Source organism: Vanacampus margaritifer, chromosome 3 (genome assembly GCF_051991255.1).
Source record: "Vanacampus margaritifer isolate UIUO_Vmar chromosome 3, RoL_Vmar_1.0, whole genome shotgun sequence".
Taxonomy (NCBI): Eukaryota; Metazoa; Chordata; class Actinopteri; order Syngnathiformes; family Syngnathidae; genus Vanacampus; species Vanacampus margaritifer.
Genome location: NC_135434.1, coordinates 17,977,088 through 17,993,099, shown reverse-complemented (window position 1 = coordinate 17,993,099; position 16,012 = coordinate 17,977,088). Strand labels below are relative to the sequence as shown.

Genomic DNA, 16,012 nt, shown 5'->3' with positions numbered 1-16,012 from the left:
TTTTCAATAAAGGGGTCAGCGAATGCGCATAGGAAACTGGTGGGTTTCAGTACTTCCAACAAGGTTAAGAACCACTGTTTTAGGCTAAAGAGTGCCGATTTTGTAATAATGGCTGTGTGACTTGATCCACCTCCGCGTTTGTGTTCCAGGAATTTGTGCGTTGGATGAGTGGAACCTGCATTGAGTGCCCACCACAACAAATAGATGGTGATGACTTTGTGACTTTTAACTTCTTTGAGGAAGTGTGTCATCATCCTCAAATTAATGAAAGTGCCCTTGCTGTGTCCCAAAACATTCAGCAGTTGATGCTTTCTGTAGACCAGTACCTTGTCCACTGGAAACAGTACCAGCCCCTATGGGAAAAGAACAATGCCACAGTCTGTGAAAAGTTTGCTGATAAAAACCCTTCATGCGTTATGTATGATCAGACACTGTTGTTCTATGCTCAAATAAATCAGAGGGTGGTACTGGAGTCTCTTTTTAAGAATATACACATAATTCAATTAAACCTGGAGCCGCTGGCCCGCACAGTGCAGGAGACTGCAGAGTCCTGGATCAGTTCACTGGGGAGTTTGCTCAACAAATCAGCTAAAGAAGAACTCTACAACTTGAAAGAAGAACTCATGGTAATGTGTGTTCGCTGAATATGACTCATTTGATTAACTTTGTTACCTATAATAGGTAAAGTTCTTATCTTATGTTGTGTGTTCATCAGCAACTCTCAGAGAAGCTTAAAGAGACTCCTGACACTTTTGAGAACTTAAAGAGTGTTCTTGGGACAATCTCAGACATTAAAGACATGTCTTTAAATGTGAAACTCAGCATCACAGATATTCAGGAAAGATACAGAACACTGGCTATGTATAAAGTGTCGGTAATGTAGTTATAAATCTTACACGTTATCAATATTTAAAATTTTGCATTTCCTGAGTCTGATCCCTATGTGTAGGTTGCAGAGGAGGAAAAGAAACTATTAAAAAATATTGACCAGATATGGACTGACCTGTTTGTAGAATCCAAACGAGTGGATCGGAGTTTAACAAATGTCAAGATAACATTTAAAGAGGTTAGAGCCTGCTGCAATTACTTTCACCTCAATCACTAGCAAATGTACATTTGTCCTTATAATTTTATTGTCTCTGCTCCACACAAAGACTACCAAGGGGATGACTGAAGAGTTTCAGCAGAATTTGTCCGTCTTTGTTGCAAGCTTCAATATGGATGGCCCTGGAGCTGTTGGGGAGGATCTAGATCAAGGTATTTGAAAGCATGTCTGTAATCAGCACAATAATAGTTTGAGTATTCTTCAAGAACATTGCATTAGTCACTCTTTTCTTCTTACAGGCCTCTCAAGAATGGAACAATATGAAGCAGAGCTTGCCAAGGCAGTGGAGGGACGACAGGACCTCGCTAATGCTGAGAAGCTGTTGGACCTTCCCATCACTGTGTATCCAGAGATTGTCAGCATACAAAAAGACATGAATGGCTTCAAGCTGATTTATGACATCTATCAGGAGCAAAAGGTCTGATTTAATGACTTTCTTTTTTTAAACTTTGATAACACTCAAAATTCAGGGGACATTATACATTAGTCTGTTAATCCTGATTTTGTTTCACAGGCTGCAAAGAACAAATGGTCTCAGACCTTATGGGCGGACTTAAATATCCAAGTGCTCCAGGACGGTAGTGAAGGATTTATCAAAGATTTGAAAAAGTTGCCCAAAGATGTGCGATCACTACCTATAGCTGGCATCTTAGAGGGCAGAATGAAGCAATTCAGAGATTCGCTTCCTCTCCTGTTGGACCTTAAGAATGAAGCCCTCAGAGAAAGGTGAGTGTGCAAGTGGCCCCTATTTTTGAGCGAGGTGATGACAGCTATGCATATTTTATTTTTTCATTTAATTTATGCTGATAATGCTGAAGGGGAGTTAGCTCAGCCATGGTAGCTACTTCTAGCCATCAGTTCATTGCCACTTATTCTGAGTGTGGTCATAGTAGCAGCACACTGAACAGAATAAAATGGATTTTTCTGGAATTTCTTAGGAGTGTTCAGATCCAACTTTTCAGCATTTTTTTTTTTAATTTACCCTTGGGGTTCTTTTTATTTTCTCAGGCGCATAAGCCACATTAGCTGATTCCCCTTAATGTGAAGTAGCAGAAATTTGACTTCTGCTAGATTTCCAAATTTGTTAAGCCTCTGAAAGTTATTGTCAGCTATGTGAGGGACAGCATTTTCAGCTCATTCTAATATCCATGTATCCATTATCTCATTCTACCTTTTTCACAATGTCCTTCGCCATAGCAGTGTCATTGATAAATTAACTGTTAAGGGAAAATATTTACATTCTCATTTCCCAGGAATATTTTGGCGTTACTCACCGATTCCTGCTTTGACAGAGAGTAATTTGGGACTCACTCAGGGTTTGTTCCACCGCTAGATAATATATACACCAATCGTCCAATTGAGGTTTACCAGAACCTATTTGTGGCCATCCCAAGAGAATTTCCCCATGTCCTCACTCTTGCATGTTCGGGCTTCACCAACTCTTACCACCATTTTCTGCTATTCAATGCTCAGCTATCTCAAAATGACTCTTTTCACCTATCAGTCATTTGTTTCAGGTGTTCTATTACCAAATAGGCCAATGATTATCATTGGACTCAAACACCGGGGTCACACGAGAACAGGTATTTCTGAACAGAGGGGGATATTCACGGTATCTTTGTCATAGTATGACTCAACAATTCACATTCTGTTTCCTGTTATGTCAACAATCTGATCTTCATGATTTGGCTGTTTGAGAATTTACTTGCTTTTCTCCCACATTCTTTATACAGTATTGTTATGATATGCGACCTCAAAGCGTTTAAGGAGCAACTCAAAGTGTTTATTCCAGTAATATGGACACAACCATTAAAACGGTAAAAAATAAATAAAGTGCAAATACATAGGGAACAAAAAGCTTCACCAATTGGGTAGGAAACAAACTAACTAATAAGAAACTATGGTGCAAGGCAAAAGCAAACAAAGTGCCACAACAAAAGACGCGGGAAACACCTGGCTTCCGGTGATTGTAAGAGAGAGCAAGGAGGGGTGCCAGGAAGAATTTAAGGGAATAGGGACAAAAAGCAGAGTTTCCAAATATATCACTGAGGCAAGACAGAATACACGACTGCAATCAGCTCTAAGTAAAGGAAGATGAGTACTGATCTGGTGTCTTCCTGGTGTAAGTCCCAGCCAGGTGCGCGCCTTCTTGTTCACCCACAGTCAACAGATGGAAAAATATAACAAAACTCAAACGGAACATGACATATGACATGCACACAATCAGAGGGAATTAAAAATCACAAAGCTAATTCAAATATTTCTTCTAACAGACACTGGAAGGAATTGATGGATCGAACTGGTACAAGCTTTGAGATGAACACGACCACCTTCACGCTAGAGAACATGTTTGCAATGGAGCTTCACAAATATGCCGATGTCATAGGTGACATTGTTTCTTCAGCCTCGAAAGAGCTTGGTATTGAAAAGGTAGGCCCTTGAAATTATAGGAAGATTTTTTTTTTAAGTGAATGATTCTCTATAAATAATATTTGTGTTGCAGGGTGTGAAGGAGGTGGTAGAAACATGGGGAACCATGCTATTCAGTATAATACCGTACAGTAAAGGTGGCCATCAACAGTGTGCTGTCTTGGGTGTAGTGGATGAGATCCTGTTGATTGTGGACAATGATGCCATGAATTTGCAGAGCATGGCTGGGAGCCGTTTTGTTGGACCGTTTCTAAACATCATTCAACAATGGGAGAAAGACCTGTCTCTTATCAGCGAGACTATAGAGGTCAGACAGTGCGCCTCAATCTCTCACAAATTAATTTTGATTTTGATCAAGGTTAATTTTACAAATGAATCAAAAATATTTGATACAGGTTTGGTTGCTGGTACAAAGGAAATGGATGTACTTGGAGAGCATATTCATTGGCGGTGATATTTCCTCACAGCTACCAGAGGAAGCCAAAAAATTTGACATCATTGACAAAAAGTTTAAAGATGTGAGTGTTGTGTTGTCCAAAACATAAATCCAGTTAATGACTGAATTGTTAATGATGTACAATTCATTTGTGTGCGTGTGTAGATAATGAATGATGCACAGGCCAACCCAAACATCAAGCGTTGTTGCGTGATTCCTAACCGGCTAATGGACCTGCAGACCCTCAGTGAGAACCTAGAGAGGTGTCAGAAGAGTCTCAACGACTACCTCGATTCCAAGCGAGATGCATTCCCACGCTTCTTCTTCATCTCTGATGATGAACTGCTGAGCATTTTGGGGAGTAGTGGCCATGACTGTGTGCAGGAACATATGATAAAGGTAAGAGAAGACAGACATTTTCCTTCAACGTATCACTGAAACTGCACTGTTATAGCCGGTGTTGTGTCTTAAAGGGGAAGTCAACCCCAATTTTTTTTGACGTTAATATGTTTTATGCAACCCCACTTAATATTTCATTAGTAAGAATATGAGTTAAGCAGCAAAATCCATCAGTTTTTAGCAATATCAGAAGGCGGCCATTTTGTCACTTGCTGTCGAGTTATAATGACATCACAGTTACTCAGGTCTCATGTAACAACCAATCACAACCCAGCTTCACAAAACAGGCGAGCTGTGATTGGTCGTTGCCTGAGCTCTTAGCAATTGTGATGTCATCTTCAGTCAACGGTAAGTGGCAAGATGGCCGCCCTCTGATATGGATAAATACAGCTGGATTTTGCCACATAGGTCAGATTCTACATATGTAATATTAATCAGAATGTCATTTTTAGACTAGTGGCGTCACATATAACATTATTGTCAAGAAATATTTATGCTTGACTTCCACTTTAAAGGTGTGTGAAATGAGATACAGAATGAGAAATGTTCCACCCTTTTTCCATCTTATTCCACAAGATGTATGATAACATCGCATCCCTCCGTTTTGACTCTGAGAGCAGTGGGGAGACATCAGCAGGAGCTATGGTGTCTGCTGAGGGTGAAGTGATGGACTTTATAAAGCCCGTCCAAATCAAAGGAAGGGTGGAGGAATGGATGACAGGAGTCTTACATGAGATGAGGAGAACTAATCGACTCATCTCTAAGGAAGCAATCTTTCGCTACTGTGAAGACAGAGGCAGGTGTGTGTAGATTGGAAGCTTGTTTATCTCCATGAGTAAACATTTTCTCACTATGAATCTCCTTGTCGCTCAGGGTGGACTGGATGTTGCTGTTCCAGGGCATGGTGGTACTGGCCGCAAATCAAGTGTGGTGGACATGGGAGGTGGAGGATATTTTTAGCAACTTGAAAAAAGGAGATAAATATGCTCTAAAGAACTATGCGACGAAAATGCATGCGCAAATTGATGAGTTGGTAACACGTTCAACACAGCCTATGAAGAAAAATGACAGACGAAAGATCAACACTGTCCTTATCATTGATGTGCATGCAAGAGACATTGTCGACAGCTTTGTCTTGAACAGGTACAGCTCACATAAATTTGGGCCCTGCTACTATCAACTATGTATAATCTTTTGCATTTACAAGTAAAGGCAAACGTGATCCTCTCTGCAGTATAACAGATGCAAAGGAGTTTGAGTGGGAAAGCCAGTTAAGATTCTACTGGGTCCAAGAAGATGACAATCTTGTTGTGCGTCAGTGCAGTGCAACCTTTAGTTACGGTTACGAATACATGGGGCTGAATGGTCGATTGGTTATAACTCCTCTGACAGACCGGATCTACCTCACGATCACACAGGTTCGTAGACATTTACAACACTTTGAACTAGCGAACACTTGTTGATGTGGGCATGTATTTGTTGTGAAGGCTCTCTCCATGTTCCTGGGTGGTGCTCCTGCTGGACCAGCTGGTACTGGAAAGACAGAATCCACCAAAGATCTAGCCAAAGCTTTGGGCCTGCTCTGTGTGGTTACCAACTGTGGTGAAGGCATGGACTACATGGTAGCTAATCTGGCAATCTGTAGCAATAATTGTATTGCCTTTATATATCTAATTGCACCCATCATTACAACATTATTTTGTGCATTTTCTGAATCATTATCTTCCATGTGCAGGCTGTGGGGAAAATCCTCTCTGGCCTGGCCCAATGTGGAGCCTGGGGCTGCTTTGACGAATTCAACCGTATTGATGCCTCAGTCCTTTCAGTTATCTCTTCCCAAATCCAAACCATCCGCAATGCTCTCATTCTGCACCTTAAAATATTTAATGTAAGTATTTGAAATGCTATACTGTCATAGTTATTTTTTGTTCACAATTATTGTCTTGTCATACCCTAGCTAATATCATTTTGTACATTAGTTTGAAGGTCATGAGATTACCCTTGATAACCGAATTGGGATCTTCATCACCATGAATCCAGGCTATGCTGGACGCACAGAGCTGCCCGAATCAGTCAAAGCTCTTTTCAGGCCTGTGGTGGTGATTGTGCCTGACTTGCAACAAATTTGTGAGATCATGCTCTTTTCCGAGGGGTTCCTAATGGCCAAGGTGAGAAATGTACCCTTATTTCTGTCCACTTATTTACATTTATATCTAGACAACTTAACACTCCAAAACATTTACTTAATACATTTGTTTCTCAAGAGCAGAATTAAGACTTTTGTCCGCTTTTGTTTCATTCAGGTCCTTGCAAAAAAAATGACTGTGCTCTATAAGTTGGCTCGAGAGCAGCTGTCCAAGCAGTCTCATTATGACTTTGGCCTGCGAGCTTTGAAATCTGTCCTCGTGATGGCAGGAGAACTGAAGAGAGACTCACCAGACATCACTGAGGTACACTCATCATGTAATTTATCATTAAAAGGGAAATCAAGGAAAATGTATTTACAAAATGTACTATGTGCCCCCATTAGTCTGAACATTCGGGTATTCTGATTAATATTGTATTGTGGAATATGAAATAAGCAGCAAAATCTCCACGTCTTTATCCATCTCAGACTAAACCCAGAAAACAGGTGAGCCGTGATTGGACATTATCTGGGCCCTTAGGCCAGGTGCTACCAATTTCAGTCCTCACGGCCCCTAGCCTGCATGTTTTAGACATTTCCACTCGTCCAACACACCTGATTCAAATGATCAACGAAATTATTTCTGAAGAATGTATGTTTTGCATGGCAACTTCCTCGAGAGGGTTACATAAAATAATTGTATTTTGTTTTCCTTGATTTCTGCATTTTATACAGTGGCCGCTGGTCATTTTATGCAACAGCAGCTTTTTAAGAGCTTCCCACCTTTCTCTGTAGGATGTTGTATTGATGCGAGCCCTGAGGGATATGAATCTTCCCAAGTTTATATTTGAGGACGTACCTCTGTTCCTCGGGCTGATCTCAGACCTGTTTCCAGGGCTGGAATGCCCTCGTGTTCGCTATCCCAACTTCAATGATGCTGTTGAAGAAAACCTGCAAGAAAATAAATGCGTCTTGCTGCCTATCCAGGTTCATGTTATTCATAAGTAAATCTTCTGTAACCGTGTCCACACTTAATGTCGTCTATTGTTTCAGGTGGATAAAGTGGTGCAAATGTATGAAACAATGATGACACGACACACAACTATGATAGTGGGCCCAACAGGTGGAGGGAAATCGGTTGTAATCAGCACATTATGTCAAGCTCAAACCAAGTGCGTGTTATGTCAGATATTTCAAACTTCTGTCAGGTTTCTTTGTTGCATACATGTGATATAGTCATCAACATCTCACCACCAGATTGGGATTTCACACCAAATTATATCCTCTGAATCCGAAAGCTGTGAGTGTTATTGAACTGTACGGTATTCTGGACCCTGAGACTCGAGACTGGACTGATGGGGTCTTATCCAACATCTTCCGTGACATCAACAAGCCTACTGACAAACAAGAAAGGAGGTAAAACTAGAACATTGGATGGACATTAGGGAATACAGTGCATCACATGAAATGGCACATCTATAAGTGTTGATCTAAATGATATTTTAATTTAGTTCACAATAAACATATGAACTCACAGATATATCCTGTTTGATGGCGATGTGGATGCTCTGTGGGTTGAGAACATGAATTCGGTAATGGACGACAACAAGCTCCTTACTCTGGCTAATGGAGAACGAATTCGTTTACAAGGTCACTGTGCCATGCTGTTTGAGGTTTGTATGAATTTATTGCAGTCATACATACATGAGCTATATGTTAATAACGTTTTAATAATTGCAGGTTGGTGATCTGCAGTATGCTTCCCCTGCGACCGTCTCTCGCTGTGGAATGGTTTATGTGGACCCCAAAAATCTGCGATACACCCCATACTGGCAGAAGTGGTTGACAGACAGACCCGTTAAGGTAGAGCATCCTCATTTTATTGGAAAAGTGCTATTCACTCTTTTTGTCATCTTTTAACTTTTTTTTTTTTTGAAGGAACAAGAAGAACTTGATAAACTTTTTGAAAAGTACGTGCACGTCTTGATTGACATGATTGTGGAAGGTATTGTTGATGGGAAACAAGGGCAGAAACTGAAAACTGTTGTCCCGCAGACTGATCTAAATATGGTAGGATGTGTGATGCTTTCTCCTGAATTCTTCGTTGCTTAATTTATGCAAGAAAGTTAGTATCACCTGTGATCCAGACATCTGACAGTGATTCAAACTGTGTTGGTGATATGTTCAGGTGTCCCAGCTCTGCATGACCCTTGATGCCCTCCTTGAAACTGAGAACGAAAGTGCTGACGTGTTGGAGTGTTATTTCCTGGAAGCTCTGTACTGCTCTCTCGGGGCAACATTGGTGGATGATGGAAGAGAGAAATTTGATTTTTTAATCAAAAGGACTTCTTCCTTAACCACTGTGTGTGATGAAAAAAAAATGGCTGGACCTGGGGAGCTCCCAGGTAAATGACAAATTTTGACTGCATGCTGCTGCTTTCATATTTGTTATTTAAATAAAGTTTCACTAAGAATAAGGGCTTAGAAGAAGTACTGTGAATTCATTATTATTAAATATAATGAAAGCATAATTGTGATTGGAAAAAAAGTTATTTATATGAGTTGGTTCCAGTGTGTTTTAATAGCTATCATTCATTCATACAGGGCACCAGCCAACACTATACGATTTCCATTTTGATAATACGAAGCAGAAGTGGGTTGCCTGGACTTCCCTGGTCTCCAAATACAGCCACAACCTTGAAATGAAGTTTGCTGATATTCTGGGTAATTGGGTTAATTGTTGAGGATAAGCAAGTATGGCAATTACAAATGTATATACCTGTAGTAGGGTTGTCAGGTGATTAAATTTTTTAAATCATATTTAATCGCATGACTTCAATAGTAAACTCTGTTCTAAATGTACAATACAATGTACAATAAAATATTTTTTTCTAAGTTTCATTCATACTCTTGGAAAAAATGGTAAACAGAAATATGGCTGTCATTGATACAGTAATTTCATATAAATTCATAAAATTTAGTTAAAATTAAAAAGATGTACTCTACTGTAAAAAACGAGTGTGATGTTGATTTGTGTTGGTCATTTTTTGCCACTAGATGGCATAATTGCATTTGTAAGTCATTGGTGACAGCTCAGTGCATTTTTCTTTTCCTATTAAGAGCTATTGAATAATTAACATGAAGTAACTTGTGAAATTCTGAACATTTTTAAAATTGTAAACTACAACTTGACCCCAGTCTCCACAAATATATGCATTTCCGCGGGAATTTTTCTAGTTGTTAAATTTACTACTGCCATATGCAACAGTTAAGATCACCATAGTTTTTCTCACTCTGCCCAATCCGCTCATTCCAGGTTTTGAAATTAAAATTCTCTCAATCGATCCACAGACAGTCTTTCTTTGTTTGTTATTTTCCCCTAATGTTATGGGTAAGATATTCTAGAAATCTTTAAAGTAGAAACAAAACCCCAGAATTAATGTTTTGATATTTTGGGCTCCTTACCTCTCTAATATGTCACCTTTGTCACAGTCCCAACTGTGGACACAACGAGAACCAGCTGGATATTGGAACAGATGGTGAAGATAAAGAGGTCTGTGCTTTTGGTTGGAGACTCTGGAACCTCCAAAACAGCGACCATTAGTAACTTTCTGAAACACCTAAGTGGAGATTCAAATGTGAGTGAAATATTCTGGCAGGTTTGATTTCATTCATTTCTGTGGCTGTTATTGATGTTTTTGTTTGCCACCAGATTACTTTGACCATCAACCTTTCATCCAGGACAACATCAATGGACCTCCAGAGGAACCTGGAGGCCAACGTAGAGAAAAGAACCAAAGAGATTTACGGACCTCCAATGGGCAAAAGACTGCTGGTCTATATAGATGACATGAATATGCCAAAGGTATCGACAATCTACTTTGACCACAGTGTTTGAAGTGAATGTCTGTTTATTAGACATATTGTTCCTTCCTGTCCAGGTGGATAGTTATGGCACACAGCAACCAATTGCACTGCTGAAGCTCTTATTGGACCGAGGAGGCATCTATGACCGAGGGAAGGAGCTCACCTACAAAACCCTCAAAGACCTTGGCTTCATTGCTGCCATGGGGAAGGCAGGAGGTGGGAGGAACGAGGTGGATACCCGCTTCGTTTCACTCTTCAGTGTCTTCAGTATCCCTTTCCCTGCTGTCGAGTCTCTCCACCTGATCTATGCCTCCATTATTAAAGGCCACACCAAAGTAAATATATTTTCCTAAAGGCTATTGCTGGTATCAATGCACCTCATGTCATGTGTAATTCATTTGATCGACTTTTTTAGCACTTTGAGGATGCGGTACAGAAAGTTTGTGATAAAGTCACCGCCTGCACTCTGGATCTGTACAACAGCCTTGTCAAAGACCTGCCACCTACTCCGGCAAAGTTTCACTACATCTTTAACCTGCGTGACCTGTCGAGGGTCTATAATGGACTAACACTCACTCAGCCTGAAAGGTCTGCCTAAGCCAATGAATTCTCTCGACAAATGCATTGTGTTGTGGTGTGTTCCACATTATGTGTGTACTTAATGTTTGCTTGAACTTATTTCACGATAACAGATTTTCGACAGTGAATATATTTGTACGGGTTTGGCGAAATGAATGTCTGAGGATTTTCCATGATAGACTCATTGATGAAAAAGACAAAAATCTGGTAAATTTAAACCATAGTCATTTTATTCACCACATTAATCTGAATGATATGTATGACTATGAATTTGTCTATATTTAAAATGTAATATTTATATCATAACAGGTTCAAGCCCTTTTAAAGAATTTAGTCGAAGAGCATTTCAAGGCATTTGTAGATGATGTTATGAAAGACCCAGTTTTTTTTGGAGACTACAGGACAGCCCTGAGTGAGACAGAACCAAGAATATATGAGGACTTAGGCAACTTTGATACTTCTAAAGCTCTGTTTCAGGTATGATGACAACATCACTCAGGAAGTGCCGAAAGTTGAAAGACTTTGACAGACCCGTTTTGCTTTCTGCAGGAACTTCTCGAGGAATACAATGACAGAAAGTCGAGGATGAATTTGGTACTGTTTGATGATGCCCTGGAACATTTGACTCGCGTTCACCGCATCATCCGCATTGATCGAGGTCATGCTCTGCTTGTGGGTGTGGGAGGCTCCGGCAAGCAGTCCATCACCAAGCTTGCTGCCTTCACTGCGGACTGTGAGGTTGTAAAAAATTGTATTTGTTAAAATCTCGTGACATGTTGATTTTGAATGATTGCCATAGTAAAAATATAATAAATAAGTAAATACAGACCCCATGCCAAAACATTTTAATATCTTGGAAAATTTGAATAATTTCCATAATTGTATTCAAAAACTTAAACTTTCATTGATTATAGATTCAGGGCCTACAATTTAAACAATTTAAAGTATTAATTTGTTGCTTTTTACATACTTTGGGTTTTGAAAATACCATCCATCCATCCTTTTTCCCCCTGCAAAAACACTGAGAAGTATAGGACAAAAACCCTCTAAAATAGAAATGTTTTTTGCCAGGCCTTTTGTGTGCAAAGTTTCATGAGTATTCATCTAGGTTTAACAGCATGATTTTTCTTTACAAACAGCACATCGCCGTAGAAACAGTGTGTAACGAAATAAAGCTTTCAATAACTATTCATCTTAAACGTCTATAGTTGAAACAGCCAAAGTTTTAAGACGATCTGATACATTTTCTAGATGGACTTTGTTCAAATATGAACTCGATGAAAGACCAAAAATAGTGACAAATTCCAAAATAAAGTAAAAATGGCAGACTTTCTGTTAGGTTTAGGATATGACTCTTTTTTTTGTAGGTCTTGGCTTGTATGCCTCCCAATTTTCATGCGACGAAATAAGATTTCAATAGTTTCATATTAACCCTATTTTAAATGAAACACGTAACGAGTTTGAAGACAGCCAGATAAATTCTGTTTGAGTTAGTTAAAATAGGACCTCTATGAAAAGGCAAAAGACTTTTAAAAAATAAAATAAAATAATCCAAAGTAAATTCAAACTGGCGGACTTCCTGTTAGGTTTAGCAAATGGCTCCAAAAGATGTTGACTGTTACCTATGCCAGTTTTTGTAAATCTAGTTGAAACGTGCAACTGAGAATGCTCGGATTATGGGGGATAAAGCCAGTCAGACTTCGCAGGCCCAAACAACTAGTGGGAGTTTCCTGGTAACATCTGACAGCATCCCCTATCAGAAGGAGTTTCAACTCCCACCTCTGGCAGAACATTTTCTCATGAGGGGGGCGTCGTTCAGTCTGAATGGGCAATTGTTCCATGCCTGTTGTGGTAGATGACTATGGAAAATTATCCAATTATCACAAAGCCCAAGATGGATGGATGAATGGATGGGCCTTTCAAGTTCTAAATGTTGTCTTTTTTCATTAATCCCTCAGATTTTTGAGATAACGCTCAGCAGAGGATATTGCGAGTCAACCCTTCGTGACGACTTGAAAATGCTGTATTTGAAACTTGGCATTGAAAATAAGAAGACCGTGTTTCTCTTCACTGATGCTCATGTTGCCGAGGAAGGTTTTTTGGAACTCATCAATAACATGCTTACGTCAGGTTGGACATACCGTAACTCCTAATGTCCTGGTTAATACTAGATTTTCTTGTTTGATGAAAGAAGTGACCTGTTGTCCTGTGATCATGCTGCCTTCCGATAGGTATTGTTCCTGCATTGTTTCCTGATGATGAGAAAGAACAGGTTCTCAACCAAACTCGTGAAGAGGCCCTCAGTATGGGATCCGGTCCTTCTAAAGACAGTGTGTGGCAGTATTTTGTCAATAAAAGTGCCAGCAACCTACACATTGTTTTAGGCATGTCTCCTGTGGGAGATACACTGAGAACACGCTGCAGAAACTTTCCAGGTAAAATGGGGCAAGTAAATAGAATTTATATATTTTTTAATATGCTATGAAAGTTTTTATCACAATTTATCACTTGTTCTGAATCTTTTACAGGACTGATGAACAACACTGTTATAGATTGGTTCTTGCCATGGCCTCCGCAAGCTCTACTTGCGGTTGCTGAGTCATTCCTTGGTTGGTATTGTACACATTTATAGTGTAGTTAACTCATTTCATGCCAATATGATTTGTAGATGCATTATTTTTTGGTTTATTTCTATCAGAGACCAAATCAGGTTCATCAGTTACCAGTTACAGCCCGAAAAATGTATTCTGTATCATGTTCATATTGAATCGACATGCTCAAAAGTAAATGGGCACAACCCAAGAGATTTTTAGAAAAGCATGAGTTTCCATTCAGATTTAATATTTCTATGGAATTCTATAAGATGAAATAGACATAATTTTTCCCAAGAAATGCATTGAATGGTGAAATTTTACAAAAATTAGGACACACTAATGTATAGCTACCAATGCTTACTTTTAGTTAAGCGGAGTCTAATTATGAAGATTCTGAAAAATGTTCTTGTGGTCACAGAGAGATTGATTAAAAACAAATTGTCAAAGGAAGTGCTCTCATTCATGTTGAGCACTGCATCGACATATGCATCAGTCTTATTATTCACTGCCATTGACGGCTATTGACGTAAAAAATCAATTTAAACTATTTGTATTAGTTTACCATTTTTTCCCCACTTTTGTTAACAACAGTATGAAAACCCAGAAATGTTTTTCATTGTACATTTAAAACAGATATAAAATGTATGATTAATTATGAGTTAACGATTGAAGTCATGTGATTAATTACAAATAGGAGCGTCAGGTGATTAAATTTTTTCATCGTAATTAATTGCATGACTTCATGAGTTAACTCATGATTAATCACAAATTTTATATCTGTTCTAAATGTACAATCAAAAAATTCTAGGTTTTCATACTACTCATACAAAAGTGGAAAAAAAAATGTTAAACTAATAGAAATTGTTAAAATGAATATTTGACGTCTATAACTGTCAATGGCAGTGAATGAGTTAAGAGCTTCACTGTCAGTCTCGCATGTCTCCCTTCTAAATTGCCATCCCGCTAATAGCATTCTCATTACCCCACACACAAATTCAAGGGAATTCCGATGAGCTGTTAAATTTTCCTAACCACCTCAAGAGTTAGATATCAAATTGAACCCAAACAAAGAATGTTCAGTTGGAGAATCAGAAATGGAACACAGAGATTTGGAACACAATAAAACTTGCTTGTATGTAATGTATTATTGACTTTGTAGGCGATTGTGAGAGTCCATAACAGTAGATGGTAGATATCGACCAGGTAGATGGTGGCTGAATACTTGAGCAATGGCTTCATTGTACATGATCTTATTCTACGTGTAATGTTGTGCTTTTGTCAATTGTGAAGGTGAAAGCGAAATGATTCCTCAGCAACACGCGCCAGCTGTTATCGAGCATGTCTGCATGGTCCATAAATCTGTTGGCGACTACAGCATTCTGTTCCTGCAAAAACTTAGACGTTCTAACTATGTCACACCAAAGAACTACTTGGACTTCATTAGCACATATTCTAGCCTTCTGCGGGAAAAGGACCAGTCTATTCTGGGTAAGAGGATGGGAAATAATGGAATAATTCAAATTTGCATGTGGAAAGGTGACAGTAAATGATGTTTTTCAGGTCAGTGCAAACATCTTGAAGGGGGTTTGGATAAGTTGAAGGAAGCTAGTGTCCAACTGGATGAGCTGAACATCAAACTAGCAGAGCAGAAGGTGGTTCTTGCTGAAAAGTCTACAGCCTGTGAGACCATGCTGATAGAGATTGCCTCAAACACCACTGTGGGTCAGTGAAATGCTGCAAAACTAGTACTGTTACAGTTGAAAAACAGCAAACTACTGTACTGCTAGTTTCTTAAAATCTTGTGGTAAATGCAATTTCTTCCTTCTAGCCGAGGAGAAAAAGACACTGGCAGAAGACAAAGCCAAAGAGATTGAAGAGCAAAACAAAGTGATTGCTGTTGAAAAATTAGAAGCAGAAACCTCCCTGGCTGAAGCTCTGCCAGCATTAGAAGCAGCTCGCATTGCCTTACAAGACCTTGATAAATCTGATGTCACTGAGATCAGGTAAACTCAGGATGACTTGTCCAAATAAACCGGTCAACGCTCATTCTAAAGCAGGGGTGAACAAACTTTTTCGTTTGAGGGCCACATACAGAAAAATGGAAGGATGCAAGGGCCAATTTAAAGTTCTTCCATTTTAATTTGTTAAGCATGCTAAAATCGATCAAGCAAGCAATACAGTATATGTTTCTAGTTAATTAGATAATTTGCTACGTAACATCTTTCTGTTGAAATTAAGGCAATTAGTTAAGGAATTTTCGAGGCTTCTGGGTGGCCAAAGGCTCTTTATCCCACTAGACTAGATACACCCCTGCACTGAGCAGCAGCCGGAGCCCCCCCCCCCCCCCCCCGCCCCCCAAAAAATATTATAAGTTGTTTTAAGATTTAAAACACTTACTTGAGGATCAATAATGCAAAATCTTCATAAATGGAACCTTGGCAAAAAAAATAAAGTCAAAGAAACTTTTTTCTTAAATT

General features: G+C 39.2%; 1 protein-coding gene across 3 annotated transcripts in view; it reads left to right on the top strand.

The window, feature by feature from the left end:
* LOC144049258 (dynein axonemal heavy chain 10-like) overlaps positions 1–16,012 on the top strand; it is a 31,436-nt gene that overhangs the window by 7,762 nt on the left and 7,662 nt on the right. For all 3 annotated transcript variants that reach the window (XM_077562013.1, XM_077562010.1, XM_077562012.1), the window contains 38 exons: positions 150–626; positions 716–874; positions 950–1,066; positions 1,155–1,257; positions 1,345–1,523; positions 1,620–1,831; positions 3,379–3,535; positions 3,609–3,842; positions 3,931–4,053; positions 4,137–4,370; positions 4,947–5,170; positions 5,244–5,513; positions 5,605–5,788; positions 5,858–5,992; positions 6,106–6,258; positions 6,350–6,538; positions 6,674–6,820; positions 7,291–7,482; positions 7,549–7,667; positions 7,753–7,911; positions 8,033–8,168; positions 8,236–8,358; positions 8,434–8,565; positions 8,684–8,900; positions 9,100–9,219; positions 9,988–10,133; positions 10,208–10,360; positions 10,437–10,697; positions 10,778–10,950; positions 11,055–11,148; positions 11,251–11,418; positions 11,491–11,679; positions 12,900–13,071; positions 13,173–13,376; positions 13,470–13,550; positions 14,826–15,023; positions 15,096–15,257; positions 15,364–15,538. In XM_077562013.1, coding sequence (XP_077418139.1) covers positions 150–626; positions 716–874; positions 950–1,066; positions 1,155–1,257; positions 1,345–1,523; positions 1,620–1,831; positions 3,379–3,535; positions 3,609–3,842; positions 3,931–4,053; positions 4,137–4,370; positions 4,947–5,170; positions 5,244–5,513; positions 5,605–5,788; positions 5,858–5,992; positions 6,106–6,258; positions 6,350–6,538; positions 6,674–6,820; positions 7,291–7,482; positions 7,549–7,667; positions 7,753–7,911; positions 8,033–8,168; positions 8,236–8,358; positions 8,434–8,565; positions 8,684–8,900; positions 9,100–9,219; positions 9,988–10,133; positions 10,208–10,360; positions 10,437–10,697; positions 10,778–10,950; positions 11,055–11,148; positions 11,251–11,418; positions 11,491–11,679; positions 12,900–13,071; positions 13,173–13,376; positions 13,470–13,550; positions 14,826–15,023; positions 15,096–15,257; positions 15,364–15,538 — 6,671 coding nt within the window. The remainder of the gene's footprint in view (positions 1–149; positions 627–715; positions 875–949; positions 1,067–1,154; positions 1,258–1,344; positions 1,524–1,619; positions 1,832–3,378; positions 3,536–3,608; positions 3,843–3,930; positions 4,054–4,136; positions 4,371–4,946; positions 5,171–5,243; positions 5,514–5,604; positions 5,789–5,857; positions 5,993–6,105; positions 6,259–6,349; positions 6,539–6,673; positions 6,821–7,290; positions 7,483–7,548; positions 7,668–7,752; positions 7,912–8,032; positions 8,169–8,235; positions 8,359–8,433; positions 8,566–8,683; positions 8,901–9,099; positions 9,220–9,987; positions 10,134–10,207; positions 10,361–10,436; positions 10,698–10,777; positions 10,951–11,054; positions 11,149–11,250; positions 11,419–11,490; positions 11,680–12,899; positions 13,072–13,172; positions 13,377–13,469; positions 13,551–14,825; positions 15,024–15,095; positions 15,258–15,363; positions 15,539–16,012) is intronic.